Here is a 21,551-nt window from a genome sequence, read left to right on the forward strand (position 1 = left end):
TAGTTTCCATCTCATCGTTGAGTTATTTCTTGGTTATTGTAGTTAAACGTGTAATTTCTGGCTAGTTAAAAGAAGTGATCTTTATTTGAGGAACCAAATTCGAGAAATATATACTTTTTCCTAGATATATCAGCACATGAAGCAATGGACTTCGTCATCCATTCTTACGTCTGATATTGTGTGGTGTAGACAAACATGCATGTCAAGCGACCAGTTTACACTTTCAAGAAACATGTTAGCAAGTTCACACTAGATGATATGGGCAGGTCTTTTTGTTGGGATTTCATCTCCTTATATAAAAGCAATATAGTTTGTGGTAATGTGCAGCAGCAATCAATCTTCTGTTTGCCAGCATCAGTGTATCAGCATACTACCTTCCAATTTGTTCTTTAATAATAAATATTTTGAGGGATATTCATTTGATGTCTATGACATTGTTGTGTCTTCTGTTGTACAATTCACTTTGGAGAAATTTTTGGTTCAAAGTTATTATTATTATGAAAAGCAGCCATTTTATTAATGATTACAAGCAGTGGCATAAGTATTTGCATTGCACAAGTGGTACTTTACGTGTCTCCAGTCTCTTTCAGACTTGCTAGATTGATCATGCCTTCACCACCTGTAGTGTGCCGAGTGTTTGCTGAGAGCCTAAGGTAGTGTCCACTTCATCCCGTGTCTTCCTCTTCACTTTGTATAGTCACTCACCATTAAGCTTTAATCTATGGTTTTGCAGGGTGTTGGGAGTTGGACCAATATGCTGATTAGTGGGTTTGACTCTGCCACTTATCCTATTGCTATCGCCGAAGATCTGAGCCGATACTGGTTCTTCATGGCAAAGAATGTGCTTTCGGTCAGTGCACACGCCAAACTCTCTTTTGCATTACATTATAGCATGCTCTTGATCTTGGCCGGAAAGTCCAGAGAAAGGCATCGAAGTATTGTATTGCTCTGCCAAGAAAGGAACAAGTATGGCGTGCGTGTTCCGAGAGTGAGTACATGATAGAATGGTCCAAAGCCCAAGCCTGCATGCATCACAGCATCAGGGAAGAATCTTGGAGATGGAGGTGAGCATATTATTATTCTGTGAGAAAAACTGCTTTGGTGTGGAACTAACTGCATCGGTGCTCATAGTGGAGTGTGGGGGCAGGATTAAGATACAGTTATTGTCACCGGATCGGTTTCTGTTGGTTTGTGTGCTTGTTGGAAGAGCAGGTGACACCAGGAAAGGAAATCTAATGGAATCCCCCATCCCTGGGGATCGCATTAGGCTTTCAAAGTACATTTGTCCACTACTTCTCTCGTGCATTAGCAGCTGTGATTAGTGTGTTTCTTAATTGTTATCTGCTGATAGGATCAGATTAAGTACCAAGAGAAGCCAAGTGGAAACGCCTGTATGTAGTAACAAGACTGAATGATGGGGACAACTGACAAGACAATGATGAAGAAACTGATATCGATCCAATTCATCTGACATGTATGTATTCGACCTAGATTTTGACGTCCAATTTGTTTTCTCTGGTTGCATCTAGTTTTATTGCTCTGATAACCTATTGCAGTCTGTATATCTGCACGAATCTACATGAACACAAAATATGCTTGGTTCCCCGGAAAGGAAAAGGAAATGCATGATCACTTCTTCATACAAATATTACTATGTTCATACTATATAGAAGATGTTAACCATGCCAGAGAATTAATGAATGTAAAAAGAGGGATGATCTTGTTAGTCTTACATCCTACTAATATTTTTCTTTATCTAACAAGTAGAGTAGGTGCCCTACTGCTCTGCTAGTCCGACTACTTTCTAGTCTATGATAAACAAAGAAGAGATAAAGGTTAAACTCTAAACAAGCAGCTAGGACTGAGCCATGATTGCAACAACCATTTGTAGCCAAAATGGGCATCACCTTCACAGCTCATGCAGCCCTTTCACCTTGTTGAATTATTTAACACCCATGGGGCTCATGGAAAATTCTTATACATTTTGTTTTTCTTTGGCTTTATCACCGCAACATGAGAACAAAAGGAAGAACATAAGTCAAGCAAATTATTGTAGAGAGTGGGAATCCATCAAGGTGACACCTTACCAGACCTTCCTGGTGTTCTTGGAAAAAAAATACTGTGACCTAAGAGATTGTGACCTTTTTGTTAGAAATAAAACCCCAAGAGCAAGAGCAGTACTGGGTAGATCTAATATTGATCATCGCAAAACAGGTGAACTGATACTTTCGTTTCAACTTCCAGCCAATTATATGCAATGCTGATGATATATTAATCTTGTTTTCAGGGAGCCCGCAGAAAATAAGCACCAAACTGCAAGGCTTGCCCACAAAAAATAAGGACCAATCGCAAAGCTTATAGAGTAATATATTGTCACAACAATTGGAAAATCTGTCAGAAAAGGCACAGCCTATAAATGTTATATTTTTTATATATTTTTTGCGTCAATAGGACCATCGTGGGGCTTCCTTCCAGAAAGCAGCATATGAATCACAGGAAAAAGGGAAATTGATGATCTGCTTGTGCCATGCATATTAAAAAAATATGTCTTTGATGATCGAGAAGTTTTTAATCATGTACATATAGTGCTTATTTTTTTTAATTACTGGATTGATTGTGCACGCATGCTTACAAATACTAGTGATCAATTCCGAACAAATAATAATGTGAAGTTGTACAATAATTAATAATGGGCTAGATTCAGTCAGATAACTACCTGTTTTTCCTGATGTAATTTTAGCCAAGTTTTAGCTGCATAACATCAGATGGCTTTCCTGCAATTTTCTTATACCTTTCACTTATTTATTATAGCATGTTTATAATGTTTTTTTTTGATTGAATCCCATAGAATTCAACCCATCTGTATATTCTCCAACCCATTTTTTGTTACTTGTGCTGCAACCATGCACATACAAAATTACAATTCTTTTTTTTAAATGCTCATGAAATCTGTTCAAAGATATGGATTACGACCACCACAACTACTATTCCATCCATCCATTAAGCCCCAGTCTCCATCACCTCCTCCTTTCCCGTTATTTGCTTGCTATTGTTTACTTCTACACTATATTTTTCCTGCAAATGTGATATACTCCTCATTTGTTCCTGGCCTTGGAGACTTGGAGCTATCTTGCTCCCCACCCACCACCATCTATTGCCCTATTGCTTTCAGCTTCAATGTGATTGATTTTTCTGCAAACTCCACTAGCTGCTGGTTTCAGTTTGCAAAAATCAAACTCAACCCCCCACCACTACTCACTATCAGCTTATCTAATCTGGCTGAATTCATTTGAACTACATGACATGCATAAATCATGCTGAATTCTTGAGGTTTAATCCATGCGCAAACTTTATTCTCATTGGCTATCAGACAGGTATGACTAGCATTAGTTTACTCTTTCCCAAGTTGGAAAAAGATGACGTTTCAGACAAAGGTCTTGGACTTAATTTGTATAAAACATATATGTTGATTGGGCTTGGAGATCGATTACATATGTTGATATGCCTCTCGGAGAGTAAAAAATGGATCGTGAACGGCTGAACCTCAATTGTGTTTGGAAGACGTGATAATTATCCAAAATGTCAGCTTCGTGAGTAGTTATGGCATGCACCCGCGTGGCCGCGTTACGTGAAGTAATTTGATTAGCTAGATGCATGCTGGCTTCTGAGAGGGATGTACCCTGCTGCCGTGGAAACGATCAATAGACAAGTTAAACCGCCGGCTAGCTACATATAGTTATGTGCAAATTAAAACGATCGCCATCGATCTTGCAACTGATGTATTTTCAACAATTTGGCACATATAACGATAGCGAATCTAGGTCAATTAAATAATTAGCAAAGGAGGGAAACTAATAAGACCAGACCAATAATAAGCGGGTTTATCATGGACTCGCGGTTTAATAGGAAAAAAAAGGCAAGATGAGGCTATCAACCTAGTCCCTACTCACTCTGCAAAACAAAAAGACTCGAAGAGGCATTTTGAGCGTTGCCGATGGATGAGCCTTAAATTTGCGTCCGACGTGTACTGAAACCTCCTAATTTCCTAATGGGCGTACTCAGTTAATCACTAACCATGGATGACGTAACTATTTTCGCCGAGTAATAAATAAATAAATTCGGCCATGATAGCCTTCCTAGAAAAAGACATGCACGCTCGACGGCTCGAGTGACTTGTGCACGCACGGACGGAGAGCTTAAACCTCCCGTGCAACTCTTGCCGCCTATTTATACCCCTTCCCCCCTTTCTCTCTTCTCCACCCATCCTCTCACACACCCCCGGCCTCTTTCTCTTCCAAGTGAGCCCTGCGCCATGCTCGCCTCGTTGAGGTACCTCGCGGGCACGGCGGGGCCGAGCGGCTTCGGCTCGCGCGCCACCGCGGACGAGGTCGTCTCTTCCGCCGCCGGTCAAGGCGACGGCGGCGACCTGGGCCACATCACGGCGATCGTGACGGGCGCGACGTCGGGGATCGGGGCGGAGACGGCGCGCGCGCTGGCGAGGCGCGGGGCCCGGCTGGTCGTCCCGGCCCGCAGCCTCAAGGCGGCCCACGAGGCCCGGGCCCGCCTCCTCGACGGCGGCCCATCCGATCCGGGCCGGATCGTGGTGCTCCCCGGCCTCGACCTCAGCTCCCTCGCCTCCGTCCGCCGCTTCGCCTCCCGCTTCCTCGCCCTCGGCCTCCCCCTCAACCTCCTCATGTATATACCAAAACATCCAATTAATCCATCCCTAATACTCCATTGATTATTTGCTGATTGATCGGGGTTGCTAATTGGTGATTGATTTTGATTTAGAAACAACGCGGGGCAGTTCGTGGAGCGGCTGGGATTGACGGAGGACGGGGCTGAGACGACGTTCGCGACGAACTACCTGGGACACTTCCTGCTGACGAGGCTGCTGCTGCCCAAGATGGCCGATACGGCGAGGGACACCGGCGTCCAGGGCCGCGTCGTCAACGTCTCCTCCACCGTCCACGCCTGGTTCTCCTCCAGCTCCGGCACCGGCGACGACGACGAAGACGATGGCCCCATCATCGGCTACCTCAACCGCCTCACCAGCAAGCAAACGTACGCGCGTAGTATACATGCCATATGTGTGCTCTACTGGAATAGTAGTCTACTGTATATGATTGCTTTGAGATTCGCGTCTGACGGAACGGTGTGGCTGCGGGCAGGCCGTACGATGCGACGCGGGCCTACGCGCTCTCCAAGCTCGCCAACGTGCTCCACACCAGGGCGCTCGCCGACCGCCTCAGGGAGATGGACGTCAACGTCACGGCTAACTGCGTGCACCCCGGGATCGTCAGGACACGGCTCATCCGCGACCGCGCCGGCATCATCACCAGTAAGTTCCTTCTTCTTCCTCTTCCTCCCTTTCTTCGCACGCCGTTGTGAAAATTGTGCGGATCGGAAAACACCGCCGTACGTCCGTCGTACGTGAGGCTGACAAGTGGGCCCCAACACCACCTGTCAGCCACCTGTACGTCGACGGCTTTCCGACCCGAGTCAAACAAGAGAGTTTTTACCCCTCCTTTTCTTCTTCTTACTAGCTTAGCTTGTGTACGTATGATCCTACGAAACGATTTTAATTTACCTTGGAACAACCTGACTGCAGATACGGTCTTCTTCCTGGCGTCCAAGCTCCTGAAGACCGTTCCTCAGGTCAGCCACCGCATCCAGTTAATTTCAACACATATTATCAGTATGTATATTCTTCTGCCCACTTTGTTCAGATCCTGATCGACCACCACTCTGTTCAGGCTGCGGCTACGACTTGCTACGCGGCGGTGCACCCGGCGGTGGCGGGGGTGTCAGGGAAGTACTTCGCCGACTGCAACGAGGCGTCGCCATCCAGGCTGGCGTCCAGCGGTGAGGAGGCCTCCAGGCTGTGGAGCTTCTCTGAAGGCATCACTGCTAAGGAGAAGGAGAACGAAAGTGTTCTTGTCACCAGCTTCAGGTTCCAGGTTCAGAATTCCAACGCCGACCGCGGCATGGCTGTCGCCTAGGAGCACCGGGATTCATTCAAGGCCCCGCAATTTTGATCGCTGGCGGAGGAACAACTTTACAGGAGCTGGAAAAATGGAAGTGAGATGTTAGTTTCGGAAATTACAGAAGATTTAGCAGTAGTAGCATATATGTAACAGTCAACGAAAAGTATACCTGTAAATACACACCATATTGTATACTGTCAGTGTAATGTTAGTGTGTTTCTGAGAGCCTTCTATGCAAAGATCAACATGTCACATTTTCTTCCCTGTCCATCAGTCACACTAGATTAGATTATATTATATTACAGATCAAATGTTCAACTCCACTGCCATGTATTATTATTTGATCCATTGAACTAGATACTCTTCTTTTAATTGGCCCCTCGCATTAGTGGAACTCACTGTTTCAACATCATCTAATCATTCCTTGCATCAAACTGCTTGTCTGTAACTGAAGAAAAGGGGCCTTGGATTCGGTTCTCGATCTCAAATGGAGCAGTTTCCAAATTTTATATCCCATTATGCACGGGTGGAAAAAGTCAGCAACAAAAGGAAAGGAAAGAAAGAGGTGAAAGATACTTGATTAGCAAAATAAATTCATTTGTTAATCTTCTACTTTATGTTCCACTAGAAGGAAAGCTTCTTTTCAGCTAGCCCTAACACATCAGGAGATTGGAAGAATTAAGCTACACATTTGCTAGCAATCATTCCCTTCCTGCCATCACAAAACAAAGCACTTTCTATACATTAAGCACATAACCAAACCTACCATGTGTACTTAACCAAGTGCTTGGAATGATTTAAGATATGATTAGCACAAGATTGGCCTAATGATGGCTGCAATCAGTTAAAGGTTATAGCTATAAGGCCAACTAAGATTCCTGTGACACAACGGGACAACTAATCAATGCACTGCTTTCACAGAAGTTGCCAAATCCCAAATGGTTTCTTTTGATTAGCAATGAAGGGGCTAACGATGCATGAGTTGCTGGATTAGGATGACCCGTAACTTAGTGTTATATTCGAATCAAGCAGTTTAGTGAAGACAATTATCTCTATCAGCTCAACTTCCCTGCCTATCTGATGGACCACTACTAGAGCTGCAAATTTTTGACCCTCAGGGTACCTTTGACCCTCCTTAGTTCAACCAAATGAACTAAAATTTTAAAATGACACAACTTTTTTAAAAACTAGTTCATTTGTTTGAACTAAGGAGGGTCAAAGGCTACCCTGAGGGTCAAAAATTTGTAGCTCTATCCACTACATTGAGCTGTACAAGAATGCTAAAGAATGACTTTGCCTGTACGGTATATTGCAAAACACAAACTTAACCAAAGAATATACCTAAAAAAGGAAAAAAATATTTTCCATTTTGTGGCATATACAGTAGTCTCAGATTACAGATTTAACAGGCAGGCAAATGTTCAACAACATCAAACTTTGAGTCAAGGATCAATAAACATTTAATATTTTGATTTGATCTATAGGCGTGATACAGTGATAGTATCATGTTGCCAGATTTCCCCCAAAGTAAATCACCTAGTAGTCACTACAGGTTCTAGATAGAAACAACACTAGGATATTTGCCTATTAAAGAGGAGCTAAGCACTTTTTGCCACAGAACCTGGAAAGAATGCCACCAAACGAAATCCTTCAGGGAATCACAGCCCATGCTTAAGCCGTACCAGGAACAAAATTTATACTATATCTGATAGGAACAGGGAGTTGTACAGGTTTACGATGCAACAAAGGGAAAAAAAAATAGCCAACATGAGTATCAGTAATTGCACACTACGGATGGCATAGTTGCACCATGAAGTCATGAACTATATTCAGAAATATCTCTGCTCTGGTACAATCAACAGCCGGAGTCAGTCATTTTGGACAAGGTAATGAACATACTGCAGGAGAACTGAAGTATATTAAACAGGGCAATTGTTTTGCAACATACAACAATGATAAAATTGGCTGGTATATACCTGGTAACAACCAGCCGATTCCACTCTTACAATGTACAACAAAATGACTAAATTAATGGTAGCCTCACAAGCTGATAGTGGGGTTGCGAGCCTTATTTAGCCCTCCTCCCTTCAGCCGTCTAATTGCTGTTTTACTGCGGTAGCACCACATCTCAAATGCCTCAGTGAGGTCAGGATACCTGAACTGATCTGCATTCATCATCCACTCCGACAAGATATCTGACTGGTCACTTGATGGCAATGCTAACACCATCGAGACCATTGCACTCTCAATATTCTGACAGAAGTCTGCATCCATCTGAGGAAACGCTTCGTCTTCCGTCTTGCCATCAAGCAAATGTTTTGTTGTTCGAATATATGGAATCCATGTCTTCAGAAGATGAACTCTGGATGTTGACGGGATAATCACCGATCCATAGCCAACAGCATCCAAGGCCTTTCCAGTCACTTCTATAAGCTTTGCTTTCACAGCCCATAGACCCGAGCTATACTTCTTGTCCTGAACCACTGAGATAACAAGGCATGAGATTTCTGACCAGCCAGAAACAAACTCGTTCATCATCTCAATCTTTGTCAGGACAGTGGCCATCCAGTCAATATCAACTAAGCTACGCATGATCCTTTGCTCCGCTTGTTCAGGCAATTCATCAAACTCCGAGGCCAAGAGATCTAGTCCAGCCCTAAGGGTGGACAACAGTTTGGTCAAACCTTCCCGCACCACAGACCTCACATCTTCATCCATCGTAACCAAGGCAGGGTCATCACCCTCGTGGAGCATGAAGTCTATTTGCTCTTGAGCAGAAGTAGTGAGGTCACCCAAGAAAGGAGGGAATGGACTCTCCAAGGACGTCGCGAAACGCATGGCAGAGACGAAAACATTCTTGACAGTGTCTGTACTGGGAGCTTGCAAACGGGCTAACAAAGGTACACCCTCCGAGCCCAAGCTCCGAGCAGCTTCCAAAATCTCTTCCTCCTCTTTTTCATCCCAGGAAGCAGATTCAAGGTATTCGATACAGAGTCTGGTAATGTGCTCACATCTGAGAGTGGTCGATGCTCGAAGAACGCCGACAGCCGACTTAACGGAGCCGAATGATTCTAAGATGGATTCGCTAGGGAGATACAGTAACTTCAAGACCTTGACATAGCTGCCATACTCAGCTCTTGGGCACTCAACCTCAATGCTAGAAGGGATATCACCTTGACCGAGCAAGTCCGCGAAGTACTTGCTGCTGCCGGAAAGGACAGAGGAGTGGCAGGGGAACCATTCTGGCTGCTCATCGGCCCGCTTGAAGCAAACGCGGACATCACTGGTAGTCTCATCAGCAAACTTGCATCCATGGACTGCTTCCTTGACCGTCTCCATACGGCGCACGGGCGGAGGGCCGCCCTGCCTCGATTTTTGCCTCAGTTACGAATTGGAGAAGATCAAGGAGATGAAGCGGGGAGCTAAAGTCAAGGGCGGAATCCGTTCGTGGGGTGATGGGAGGAGAAACGGCCGGGAGCGAAAGAATCGAAAGGGAGGAAGATCAACCTGCGGCGGCGGCGCCCGCGCGAGGGGGAAGACGAGCGACCGAGCTCGGGGGCTGGGGCGCTCGGCAGCGAGATTGGCCAGAGGGAGGGAGGGAGGGGATCAGCTCGGAGACTGGCTGGGATTCAGAGAAGGGGAATTTGGGGAAACTGAGATCTGTTTCATTTCTGAACTGATGATAAATTGATAAGAAACAGTACAGAAATGGGGGCTTCTTTTTAACCTCCGACGCAAATATCAGCCGCATGTCACACTGAGCCTAAAAGCCATCGGTAAAAGTTGCACAATTCACACGATTATGAATCGGACAGACTACTAGTTTACATGCCCATATTTTGATGAAAATTATATTAATAGAAGTATTTTCGAGCAAGGTTGAAGCGGCTGATACATATCATTATCCTTTAAAAAGGGGAGTATAAAATCAGTCACAAACCACTCATGGTCACCACCTTTTTATATGGTGTATTTTATTTGGTTAATGAAATGATTTAACCAACAATTAACCCATTAATGGTTATTATGATACAATGTCACGAACATAAGTACTTACGAATGCTAATCTAACGACATAAATATTTTCACAAGGTCTTCAAAAGGAACTAGACAAATGGAAGAATCATTTTAACCCAACAATTTTCACTAATTCATGATCTTTAAATAAAACTTAGAAAAAAGGTCTTTTCAACAAAGCTGAAAGAGATACAATATTTTCAAAGAAGTTTATACCAACAGTGAATGTAAGACTGGCTTTACACATGAAAAGAACGACAGAAGGCTTTGCAAGAGCAGAATGAGGCACACAAGGTTCTGCCCTGTTATCGTGCAAAAAATGAAGCATGCAAACCATTGTCAGGAGGAACACATTGGTGGCATTGTCCTAGTAGGGCTCCAAAGATTCGACAACTCTCCTTGCTTGTATTTCCAAGGTCCTATGCCTCTGCTCCGAGTCAAGGTTGGATCCAAACCGGCTCGCTGCCCATATGAGCGACGCACACTGCTCCCCAAATAGATTTTTCATTTGAGCGTGTATGGGAGTGTTTTCCTTCACGTAAACATGTCCGATGAGCAGCAGTAGAAACTCCCCACATTTCAACCTGCATTGAAGAGACTACAAAAAAGTCAAATCCAACAACAAATAAACAGCATGGAGAAATAAATATGCAATTGATACTGTTTCTAGCAAAGAAACAGCTACCAGAGCTTTGTAATGAATACAAAATAATCAAAGCTAAGAATGCAAAAGATTCAGTTGCTCGTCTCAACCTTTCACTGTGGACAATTATCTCTTAGCATTCAGTTGGAGGCAGTTATCAATTGACAAATGAGCGAGTACAGGCCAACAACTGATAATTTTCACATATAGCTTTGTAGTAGGCATTTTTGCGATACTTCATACTTCTCGTTTCACATGTTTATAATTCTTTAATTCATAGAAAGATCAATCACACGAATGAAATATATTAATAACTATACTTTGCATGGCATTGCAACAATACTTTAGCTAAAATTGTTGGGCATGCATTCAGATTTCAAATAATAACACTTTAGGGAAAAAAATACTTGCCTTATATGCTCTTCTACTTGCAAATCCTTCAAAAGCTCAGCAACCTTTTCAAGTCCACTGTATTCCTCAAAGTCCTAGAGAAGAAAGTAGTTATATAAGGTACAGACCAGCTGAAGAACACAAATTGCTGCAGTAACCAGAAACAATCAAGTTTGACAATTTATTAAATGCTGTGTGACTCGTTTTTTTTATCAAGATATACTCAAAGCAATATTAATCATGTTCTGAAATGAAACTTAATACTCGTACATACTGGCCTGTAGAAAGCATGTCTTCAAAGCCAAATCATTATTCCATTCAATGGCAGTATCATGTAAAAAGTAAAAAATGGGACATTGCAACCATCTCAGAGCAATCTGCTAGCTTCTATTTGCAAATTTTGTTTTACATCAGTATATCATCATAAATCCTAGAGAAACATTCATATATACAAAGATCGAAGACAATTGGTACACATTCAGATAAAGAGGTAAATCGTACAATCTGATTCGAAGGTGAATCCAACAGTAATGATATCAGAGCATCCAAGCACACCCCTTGCTCAGTTGGACCTCGGCTGGCTAATATATTCAAGAGTACCTACACAAATTGTAGTCGTTAACTCCAGCTTGAAGACCTAAAGGACAAAAGTGATGAAAACAAAAGAGTGGCGGCTGTGGCGGATACCTTCACAGCCTTGTACTTGTGGGCCAGAGCAGTGCATCGGCTATACAAAAGGCAACAACCTTCCAAAACTCTAAGAGCTAGAGCAATTTCAGAATCTGTTGGGGGGCTCGTAATCTTCATTGGTTGGACTCCAACAATATGATCCAATGTCACAACAGGATCTTCCTTTGCTTGATGCAATGAATTCTGAAAGAGAACGGGAATAACTGTCACAGAACATAAGTGTGTCAGCATCCCTCCTTACTCAGGTGCACACATAAATTTCAGTCAAATCCATATGCAATTAACACTGAGTGCTGAAGTTACACACATAAAAAGGGAAAAGGACTTAATATTTTTCTTTGGAATCTCACAAGCAGCTATACTAGATGCTAATGATCATATTGCTCCAGAAATCCAATAATCAGAATTTATGATTCAGAAATAAGGGTATCCATCCCAGTTTGTTCGAAAATTTGTAGTTCGCTGGTAGGACCTAACATACTTATTAGTTCCTTTCACGTCACCGTTCTGGTTTGGTATTTGAAACGGAATGTTTTCGGTACTGGAGCATTCTGGTGTTTCATTCGGGCCTTTAATAATTCATGTGTATTTCATTTTATACACAGACATATAAAGAACACGCCTGAAAATACAGTTTTTTCTTTAAAAAATGATGAAAGGACAAGTGGTGGCCAAGCTTAGCATTGTTTATGCCGTCCAACTAGAAGGGGGCCGACCCATACTTGCAAGTCTACGAGAGCAAGATGCCTGTAAGCCCATTGTTTGCAAAAATGGCATTCAACCCAATATTTTCATGCCTCCTGGAGATTGCTCGAACAGTGGTATAACCTCCCTGATGTTAGTCCCATCTCGCCAAGGAAAGCTAGAAGATGTGGAGCTGGTGGCTTTATAACTGGTACGAGGATAACCGGCATGGGAATTCCAGCTGGAATGCAATGTTTCGTTCAGAATGCCTGGAATTTTGTCTCGTACGGAAACAGTTTCGGTTGCTGAAACAGAATAATCCAACAATTCCAGCCAGAACGGTACCTAATTAATAAGTCTAGGATCTAGTGTCCCAAGCTAAGGCTCAAAACTGCAATAATTGCCAAATAACAAGTAAAGTTTAACTAGGGCTAGTGACGTACATATTTGGGGGGAAAATCACAAAGACACGAGTCACACGACTACCGTGCTAGCTCTCTCCCTAAGTACACCATGAGGGGAATGAGAACTCACTAGCGGGCATGTATCCATACCAGCAAGGTTACTTTTCCATTTATAACAACCCAAGTCCAATCTAGCACCGACTATCAGGCTGAGTAACACGAATGACAGATCAAGGAGCTGTTAGGGACATGAATCGCCTAATACCGGGTCAAATAGGTAGATATTCGAACTAACCGCACCCGCCAAACTTGCGCTGCTACAAATCACTAGAAAATCCTACCACAGCTGCATTCTATCAAGAGTTCATCAATGCTCCAACTGGCTACTGCATTGTAGCCATTGTTATTGTCACTGTAGAACAGCAAAGCATTCTCAATTGGTTCCATCCAAGCACCCCACTGGTAATCGCATCATGTTGCATTGATTCCATCACGGAGCGAGAAAGAAATCACGAAACCCCGATATTTAGGGGTCCTTTTTCACACTGGGGTGGACCGCATCACCGAAATGCGACTACGGGGTGTAGATCGTTTCGTTTAGTACCTTGGAGATCGGGGATGGACTGGGAGTGGCGGAAGAGGAGCAGCTGCGAGTCGCCGTCGGCGGAGGCGGTGGAGCGCAGGAACCCTAGGAGGCTGCGCAGCCCCCTCGCGCGGAGGAAGGAGAAGTCGGCCTTGGCGTCGCGCAGCCCCGTGCGCAGCGCCAGCGTCACCTCCCGGTACAGCCGCCGCCGCGCCAGCGCCCCCGCCAGCTCGCTCTCTCCGTCTCCGCTCCCTTCCGGACGCCTCGAAGATCCCTCCCCGCCGCCCGCCGTAGCCTCCTTCGGGCTCATCCCCCTCTCCTCCGGTCGCCGGCGACGTCGCCTTCTCTCTTCCCCACTTCTCTGCAGCCCTCCTTTTCTTTTAACTCCCCTTTCGCCCTCGCCAATAGACTTAAAACTTAAGCCCACGGCCCAGTTAACTCTAGGCCCACGAAGCGGTCTTGGCCAGTAAAGCCCAGGCCCAACAAGCCCGAAGTGGTCTTGGCTACTGAGACTCTGAGAGGGGTCTCGTCGCGCCGCCAAAAACCCTCAAAACCCCCGAGGAGGCGCCGGCGAGGTAGGCGGCGGAGATGGCGACGCGGGTGAAGGACCTGGCGCGGCGGTCGAGCAAGAAGTACGTGGAGGAGGCGCTGTACCGGCGGCTGTTCCGGCGGGGGTCGACGCCGCAGGCGGTGCGGGAGGAGGTGGACGGCTTCCTCGACAGCCGGAAGCGCGCGTTCAAGTGGGAGGTCGGCGTCTGCGTCCGCCGGCTCCGGCGGCAGGAGCTCTACCGCCCGGCGCTCAAGGTCCGGCCCCCTTTCCTCTGCTCCTCCTTTCTGTGCTTCGCGATGCCATTGTTTTGTCGTTAGATCTGATGACGGTAGCGTGGTCATGCAAAGGCATAAGCCTCGTGATTTGATTACTCATATGGTGGTGTGCTATGTAGCTTATGTACCTTGCCAAGATCAAGGTTTGTATTGCGAATTTGCTTCCTAGACCTCTAACCATCGGGGTTCCTTAATAAATTCACTTCGTGGACCGAAATGACCGTGAGATGTTTACTCTTCGGTAGGTGTGCTAGGGTCGTCATATTTCTAACTGAAACAATGACATGTTTTGAATTAGTGAAATGAAATGCCCTTCTAAGTCTATATCGGTCATGCTTTCCCTTTATCCGGGCTGTTTTATGCTAAGAGGATATGTTTCTTACTGGATAGTAAATTCGTTACTTCCTGGAACCGAAAAATGATGTTAATATGCTTACTCTATTTTAGGTGTGCTAATGTCGTCATAATGCTAAAGTTGCTGAACTTTTTGTGCATATTTACTTCCCATATTTGTCAGAGTCTACTCGTTATCTGGCACTTAACGGTTACCACACTCTTAACTCTAATTTTTTGTATGATGCGTAACTAATCTCTTTTTCTCTCTCTAATTTTTTAATGTGCTTTTGCATACTTAATGTGAACTTTTTATGGCCTTTATTACGTCATTTGCACCTAGAGTGGAGCCTCTTAGGTAACTACCTAACTGGGAATCTGACTTTCCGAGCAATGTCAAAACATCAACCTGACATCATTGTTTGAGCTTTGGTATGTGTTACTGTAGGTAATGGTTCCCATAATCCCATTGCATCATTTTAAAAGATCTCCCTTCTCTTTGGTCCTCCTTTTCTCATAGGATAAATTCTATTATTGATATTATGCGCTGTGCACTTATCTATTTTGATAAATACACCATTTTAAAATACTTCTATGACTGTATTTTCTAAACTAAACTGTAACTGGACACTAATGTGACTAGTGCATTATGTTCTGTTATATACTCCCTCTGATCCTAAATTCTTGACTCAATTTTGCCCAAATATGGATGTATCTATTCTTAAAAAGTGTCTAGATACATGTAATATTTCGACAACAATTTATGATCGGAGGGAGTATTTGTTAAATATGCCAGTTGATTTTGTCTTTTGGTATTCAGCCTTTTGGATGTTGGTGCTATAGATCTATAAAGAAGTATTACAACCAGTTGTAAATTAAATTCCGATGGTTCAGGCTATTTAGCGTATAACAACCAAATATGAGTGCATGGCATTTCACTGTAGTACTTTTGCTTCATGGGCCTTCCTAATGCTTGGTACTAGCTGGTTAGTTGCCCACGATGTTGAATATTCTAATTGTGCCGTAACCACATCTAATTATCTAAATACTCCCCAAAACTAATGGTGGCATGTGGACATGTAAATCGGTATGCAAGATTGGTCCCTCTTATTCAAGTTTCTACTATGTGAACATGAAAGATTTCCCACTGATAGGTGTTCAGTTTATTGCATTTTCGTTTTTAGTTTACCTGGAACAACAGTAGCAAAGTCCTCTATTTTCTTTTCACTGCTCAAGTTCTTGCGAATAACTTTGCGAAAAACAGTGACTTTTTTAATATATATTGCTTGACTTTGTTATGATGCAATTTGTGCGAAATGAAGCAGAATATATGTATAGTGCATATCCCAGATGGTGATGGTTATATAATTTTGGATGTTGCATATTTACTGGTGGTTCTGAAATTTAGATATATCTTTTGAGTAAGTACTGAAATGGTTCTTACCCCTTCTATTTCTTTATTCCTGCAGCTTACTGAAGTTATGGCAAGAAGAGGCATGAATCCTACAGTCGGTGATCAAGCAATCCGCCTGGATCTTGTTGCCAAATCGAGAGGCATCGCTGCTGCTGAGAAGTATTTCATGGACCTCCCAGAAACTTCGAAAACTCATCTCACATATGGTGCTCTTCTCAACTGTTACTGCAAAGAGTCAATGACTGAGAAGGCCGAGGCCCTTATGGAAAAAATGAAGGAGCTCAACTTTGCTTTCACTGCCATGTCCTATAACAGCTTAATGACACTATACACTAAGGTCAACCAACCCGAGAAGGTCCCCAGCATCATCCAGGACATGAAGGCTGATGATGTATTGCCAGATGTCTATACTTATAATGTTTGGATGAGGTCACTTGCAGCACGTCAAGACATATCAGGGGTTGAGAGGGTGATTGAAGAAATGAAAAGGGATGGGCGTGTTGTTCCTGATTGGACAACATACAGTAACCTGGCTTCCATATATGTTGAGGCTGGACTGTTTGAGAAGGCAGAAGCTGCGCTTAAGGAGCTAGAGAAGCGGAACACTAGCAATGATCTTGAAGCCTACCAGTTCCTCATTACATTGTACGGGCGAACACAAAATTTAGTGGAAGTTCATCATGTTTGGCGGTCATTGAAGCGGAATAATCCTAGAAAGGCAAACATGAGCTATCTTAACATGATTCAAGTTCTGGCGAACTTGAAGGATCTGCCTGCTGCTGAGGCCTGTTTCAAAGAGTGGGAAGCCCGGTACATCCGTCCACCTAAGACGAAAGCAATAGATGCAGTGACAACCGAAACATCTAAGTTGGACCAAGAATCTTCAACTACTAATGCATCTAATAATGATTCTGATGCTAAGGGGACTGAGGACAAGGGAATGGAGGAGATTGACATGAAGCACCCTAAATATGACATCCGAGTTGCAAATGCTCTGATGAAAGCATATGTTACAGAGGGTATGCTTGACAAGGCTGTTGCTCTCAAGAAGCGTGCCAAGATGCGTGGAGGAAGACTTAACTCAAAGACGTGGGAAATTTTTATGGAGCACTATATCAAGGTAGGGGATCTCAAGAACGCTCATTGGTGCACCGACCGTGCAATCAAGAAGGGGCACAGCAGCGGTAGGATTTGGGTGCCACCGCGTGACGTGACTGAGACCTTGATGGGTTACTTTGAGAAGAAGAAAGACGTGGATGGAGCTGAGAAATTCGTCGAGGTGCTAAAGAAGGTGCAGAAAGATCTAGGGACAGTGGTGTTCGAACCACTGGTACGAACATATGCAGCGGCTGGGAAGAAGTTCCCTGGGATGCGACACCGGCTGAAGATCGAAAACGTGGAAGTTAGCGAGGAAATTGCCAAGTTGGTCGATTCCTTGTGTGTTGATTAATTAATTAATTAGCCTCCCACCTTGCTTCGCCACAATAACAGACAGCAGGATGCTTTCAAAAAAATTCACTTGTTTCTTCTGCAAAACCTGCAACACCAGAATGTATACTGAAATTTAGCATGACATTTATTTGGTTTCATCCGCTGCTTCTTGCGCACCATTTGGAGTCCTTGCGGTCTCTGTTTGAAATGTGTGTCTTTCAGTTGTACTTGCACTCTTGTCTGTGGTCCACCATCTGAACTATATAGATCTTTCCTGGTTGGAAATTAAAGAATTCCTGTACTCTGACTGCAATGTTCTCATGTCTGTGATATGTGTGTTGTGATGTATGAATATGTTGCTTCTTTGGATTTTGTATGCGACACAAGTAAATCAAAGGTGCACCGGGGAGCGTACTGTATCTGTATGATCCATCCTTGATACTGGATCAAAGTCTGACTCTGTGTATATATTACTTCCACCCCTTCATGTTTTAGGCTCCGTTCGATATCGCGCTGCAGCTCTCAGATTCGTGGCCAGAGCAGACGGAGCGGAGCCGAACATTTCAAAGTCTCGGATCTAGAAAAATAGAGCGGAACGGCCCATCAAAGTTCACACTTGGATAGCAGGGCCGGCCCATCAAAGCCCATGAAAGAAGACAGAGCCAGAGCCTGGCCGAACCCGGATTGGTTGGCAGAGTCCGACTCCAACTCCTAGTCCTTTGATGCTAACGGCTAACCCATTGCTATATATTTGCGGCCGCTCGATCCAACTTGGGCAACAGATTATTACAGATTTGGTTGTCAACAATCAACAGTATCCCCTAGCAGTTAATATAATGTCTACAAGTAAGAGAGCAAAGCTTTCTCACGGTACATCAAACTTGGCAACGAAACAACAATCCGAGGATCCGTTCGAAAACCTTCCCCAGGTACTAGCGTCTGAGACTTAATTTTGTGATTTAAAGGCCAGTTTCCTCAGATGTTGTTGTATGTTCCATTTATACAAGATTGCTTCTCTTTGACATGTATGTATGTCTGTGGCGTGTGGTTACAGGACGTTATATGTTCGATCTTATCAAAGCTTCCCCTAGATGAAGCCGCCCGGACCAGCACGCTCTCGACCAAGTGGAGGCACACATGGAAATCGCGTCCTAAACTTAGAATCGACGGCGCCACGATGTTCTACTGCGTCGACATTCCTGCAGACATTACTACTAACAACCAAGAGCTGTACACGCAGGGCTTCATCCAAGCGGCCAACGCAATCTTGGACCAGTGCAGCTCAGCCAGCAGCACTACGGCGGCTGCCGAGGAATTCACGGTCAAGTACCCTTTCGACATCATCAAGTACCCTTCCGACAGCATGCTGGTCGGCCATCTCGACAACTGGGTCAGATTCGCCGTCTCGGCGAGGACAAGGAGCCTAGCAATCGATCTGGAGCCGGAGGGCCTCAAATGCTGCGAGTGCCGGTACAGCTTCCCCTTGGAGCTCTTCGACGAGCAAAGCTTGTCCCGTCTCGAGGCCATTCGTCTTAGCGTGGTGTCGCTCAGAGCGCCACCGCCGGGTTCCGGCGGGTTCCCTAACATAAAATCGCTCGATCTTCGTTTCGTGGACCTCTCTTCGGATGATCTTCAACTTGTCCTGTCAGGCTGTTTTCGTCTCGAGAGATTGTCCATTGTCTCGTGCCATATGCATGATGGTGAGTTGAGGGTGCCACCGGCTCCATGTCTGAGATACTTGCTGGTGGCCAACAGTTCCGTAAACAAGATACAGTTAATCGCCGGGAACCTGACGACTTTTGTGTATGATGGACCTATGGTGCCTCTTGAGGCTCTGGAGCTAAGGCACGCGGAGTTGGATTTCAGCAGCTTGTTGACGCTGGAGGATGCCATTACTGAGCTTCCCAAAGCGATTCCTCACGCGCAAAACCTGCATCTGATTGCACCCATGACATTAGAGGTAATTTATTGCTAGCTGCTAGCTCCCGTCACCTATTTTGTGATGCTCCTCCTGCTGTGATTACTTACACTGACCTGCATTCATTTGTAGGAGCTTCACTTGCCGGAGTGTGCGATCAAGTTTGCTCATCTAAAGCATCTAGAGCTGACATTGTGCTTATATGGTCCCGGCTGTGAGAATAACCTCCTCTCTTTGGCTTCTTTTCTGAAAGCCGCTCCTCTACTAGAAGGTTTATATATAAATGTAAGTTTGTTTCCATCATTCTCATCTCTTTCATCGCACATTACCTCTTACGGTAAATGCTTTTACCGACCAAAAAATACCGGATTTTTTTTTGAAATATTTGAATTTGAACGCTTAGTTAATTTCTTATGCTAACTCTTGATCTCTTCGTGCAGTTTGAGAACAGCTGGTTACCAATGCAAGTTTACGAGTTACCAGCTCTCAGGAGCCTTCCTCCGTGTCCCCACGGTCATCTCAAGAGGCTGCGCATTGGAGGGTTCTGTGGGACCCTTGGCGAGATCGAGCTCGCGGCTCACGTCGCTGACAACTCCCCCAGGCTTGAGTCCTTGGTCATAGATCCGGTCATGAGACAAGTGAACGATTATACCTGTGATTTAACGCCTAGCGGTAGAGCTAAGTTCTTGGGTGAGACCCGTGACTATGCCAACATATACCTTGCCGGGAGAGTCGCGCAGCAGGGCGCACGGCTTCATGTTCTCTGGTGATGACGACGACGACATGATGAAGATGAAGAGAGGATGTTATTTTGTGTTCCGATCCTATATAAGCCTTGGCTTTGAGAATAGTTCTTCGGTTGGTATTTTGGCTACTGCCATCGCCATGCAACATGAGGACTAGTTGAATTCTCCATGAGGCGGCGATGTACATGGCTAGCCACCCACGGGCCATGCCCATTTCTCAATCCACCTACACATGTTGAATGTGTATACATGTTGAAACTACATAGGCTTTGTTTGGTGCTATTGTATTTTTTTTAGTCATAATATTTAAGAGTTTTGGGTGTATTGTATTTTCTAGTCACTATTGTTTTGATATTTGAGAGTTTTGAGTGTTCATCCAAAACTCTCAAAAACGAGAAGTGTTTTAATTGGACAGAAAAATGGAGTGTTTTCTACCAAACAACCATTTGAGGGTTTTTAACCTCCGATTGATATTATTTGTCTCAAATTTGCCCAAATACGGATGTATCTATGTGTAAAAAGCGTCTAGATACATGTAATATTTTGACAAGTAATTCCGGTCAGAGAGAGTAGTGGTTTTTCATTTTAGAGTGGATAATATCTTACAAAACACCTCAAAAACTCTAATACTACCAAACAGGGTTAGATGTAAACAACGGTTATGATTTTACAACTGCACGCTTGTGCTGTTATAGTAGCGACGGTAGACGAACTCGTCTGTCGTTGCTATTGTAACTGCACAGAATCACGGCTTTTCATTTCGGTCGATCGGCTTTTCATTTCGTCGGATCTTCCTTGTTTTTTGTGAGAGAGGATTCTGATCTTCCTTTCTGTATGGCTTAATGGCTAGAGCGTCCAGCTCCTTAAGTACAGCTGTTTCTCCTCCACTCGAATCAGAATATTCTTGTTTTTCTCCACAGATTAGATGGTAGCCTTAGTTTGCTCCATGGTCCGATTTGCTTGGCGTTGCATTAGCTCAAGTGAGAAGGGCATGATCTGAGACAAGCTTCACAACCAATGGTTCATCGGAGCAGCCAGCCAAGAATGGCCCTGGAAGCTTCCGTGGCTGCAAGTGGTCGTCGCAGACAATGATTGAGAACATGCATGGTTGTTCTGGAGACAACGGAAGAGGGAAAATAATGGCGCGAAGTGTTGTTTGATCAAGTGTTGTTTGATTGCCGCCAAAAACGATCACAGGATAATAATTCGTGCCTTTCCATGAGCGTTATTGCCCACTTGACCCAGGAAGGCAATAAGGAAGCAGCGCAAATCCAAACCACGTAGTAGTATAGATGTAAACAACGTTTGTGATTTGTCAACCCAATTTCATCGGTGTTAAGTGCGCACAAATGCTGCTACTGTCTGGCTGCTCGAGCCCTGCACTTCCCCAAGTCCAACGACTAAGTTCATAATTACAATCACGAGTACGGGTATTCTAGCACTCTACAAAAGGAAGCTCAAAGTGGGAACTTGAGATGCAGCTTGC

At 44.3% G+C, this 21,551-nt stretch overlaps 5 protein-coding genes across 5 annotated transcripts; 3 read left to right on the forward strand and 2 right to left on the reverse strand.

Moving 5' to 3' along the window:
- Nucleotides 1–4,265: 4,265 nt before the first annotated feature.
- Nucleotides 4,266–6,251, forward strand: LOC100824215 (short-chain dehydrogenase TIC 32, chloroplastic). Its single transcript, XM_003557065.4, has 5 exons — nucleotides 4,266–4,695; nucleotides 4,792–5,064; nucleotides 5,172–5,341; nucleotides 5,612–5,658; nucleotides 5,757–6,251. Exons 1-5 carry the CDS (start codon nucleotides 4,313–4,315, stop codon nucleotides 6,000–6,002), a joined length of 1,119 nt encoding a protein of 372 aa, XP_003557113.2. The 5' UTR covers nucleotides 4,266–4,312; the 3' UTR covers nucleotides 6,003–6,251.
- Nucleotides 6,252–7,862: 1,611 nt separating this feature from the next.
- On the reverse strand, nucleotides 7,863–9,680 carry LOC100825131 (BTB/POZ domain-containing protein At3g05675). The gene has a single exon (XM_024456528.1). It carries the CDS (start codon nucleotides 9,324–9,326, stop codon nucleotides 8,028–8,030), a length of 1,299 nt encoding a protein of 432 aa, XP_024312296.1. The 5' UTR covers nucleotides 9,327–9,680; the 3' UTR covers nucleotides 7,863–8,027.
- A 447-nt stretch (nucleotides 9,681–10,127) lies between these two features.
- On the reverse strand, nucleotides 10,128–13,774 carry LOC100825438. Its single transcript, XM_003557069.4, has 5 exons — nucleotides 13,420–13,774; nucleotides 11,725–11,930; nucleotides 11,539–11,637; nucleotides 11,059–11,132; nucleotides 10,128–10,588 (listed from the first exon to the last, which is right to left on the reverse strand). Exons 1-5 carry the CDS (start codon nucleotides 13,706–13,708, stop codon nucleotides 10,372–10,374), a joined length of 885 nt encoding a protein of 294 aa, XP_003557117.1. The 5' UTR covers nucleotides 13,709–13,774; the 3' UTR covers nucleotides 10,128–10,371.
- A 141-nt stretch (nucleotides 13,775–13,915) lies between these two features.
- On the forward strand, nucleotides 13,916–17,714 carry LOC100825745 (pentatricopeptide repeat-containing protein At1g60770). Its single transcript, XM_003557070.4, has 2 exons — nucleotides 13,916–14,202; nucleotides 16,026–17,714. The coding sequence occupies exons 1-2, from the start codon at nucleotides 13,987–13,989 to the stop codon at nucleotides 17,418–17,420; spliced, it is 1,611 nt and encodes a 536-aa protein (XP_003557118.1). The 5' UTR covers nucleotides 13,916–13,986; the 3' UTR covers nucleotides 17,421–17,714.
- An 864-nt stretch (nucleotides 17,715–18,578) lies between these two features.
- Nucleotides 18,579–20,089, forward strand: LOC112270558. The gene is made up of 3 exons (XM_024458244.1): nucleotides 18,579–19,361; nucleotides 19,452–19,604; nucleotides 19,760–20,089. The coding sequence occupies exons 1-3, from the start codon at nucleotides 18,579–18,581 to the stop codon at nucleotides 20,087–20,089; spliced, it is 1,266 nt and encodes a 421-aa protein (XP_024314012.1).
- Nucleotides 20,090–21,551: the final 1,462 nt, after the last annotated feature.

The sequence above is a fragment of the Brachypodium distachyon genome, chromosome 1, assembly GCF_000005505.3.
Source record: "Brachypodium distachyon strain Bd21 chromosome 1, Brachypodium_distachyon_v3.0, whole genome shotgun sequence".
Lineage (NCBI taxonomy): Eukaryota > Viridiplantae > Streptophyta > Magnoliopsida > Poales > Poaceae > Brachypodium > Brachypodium distachyon.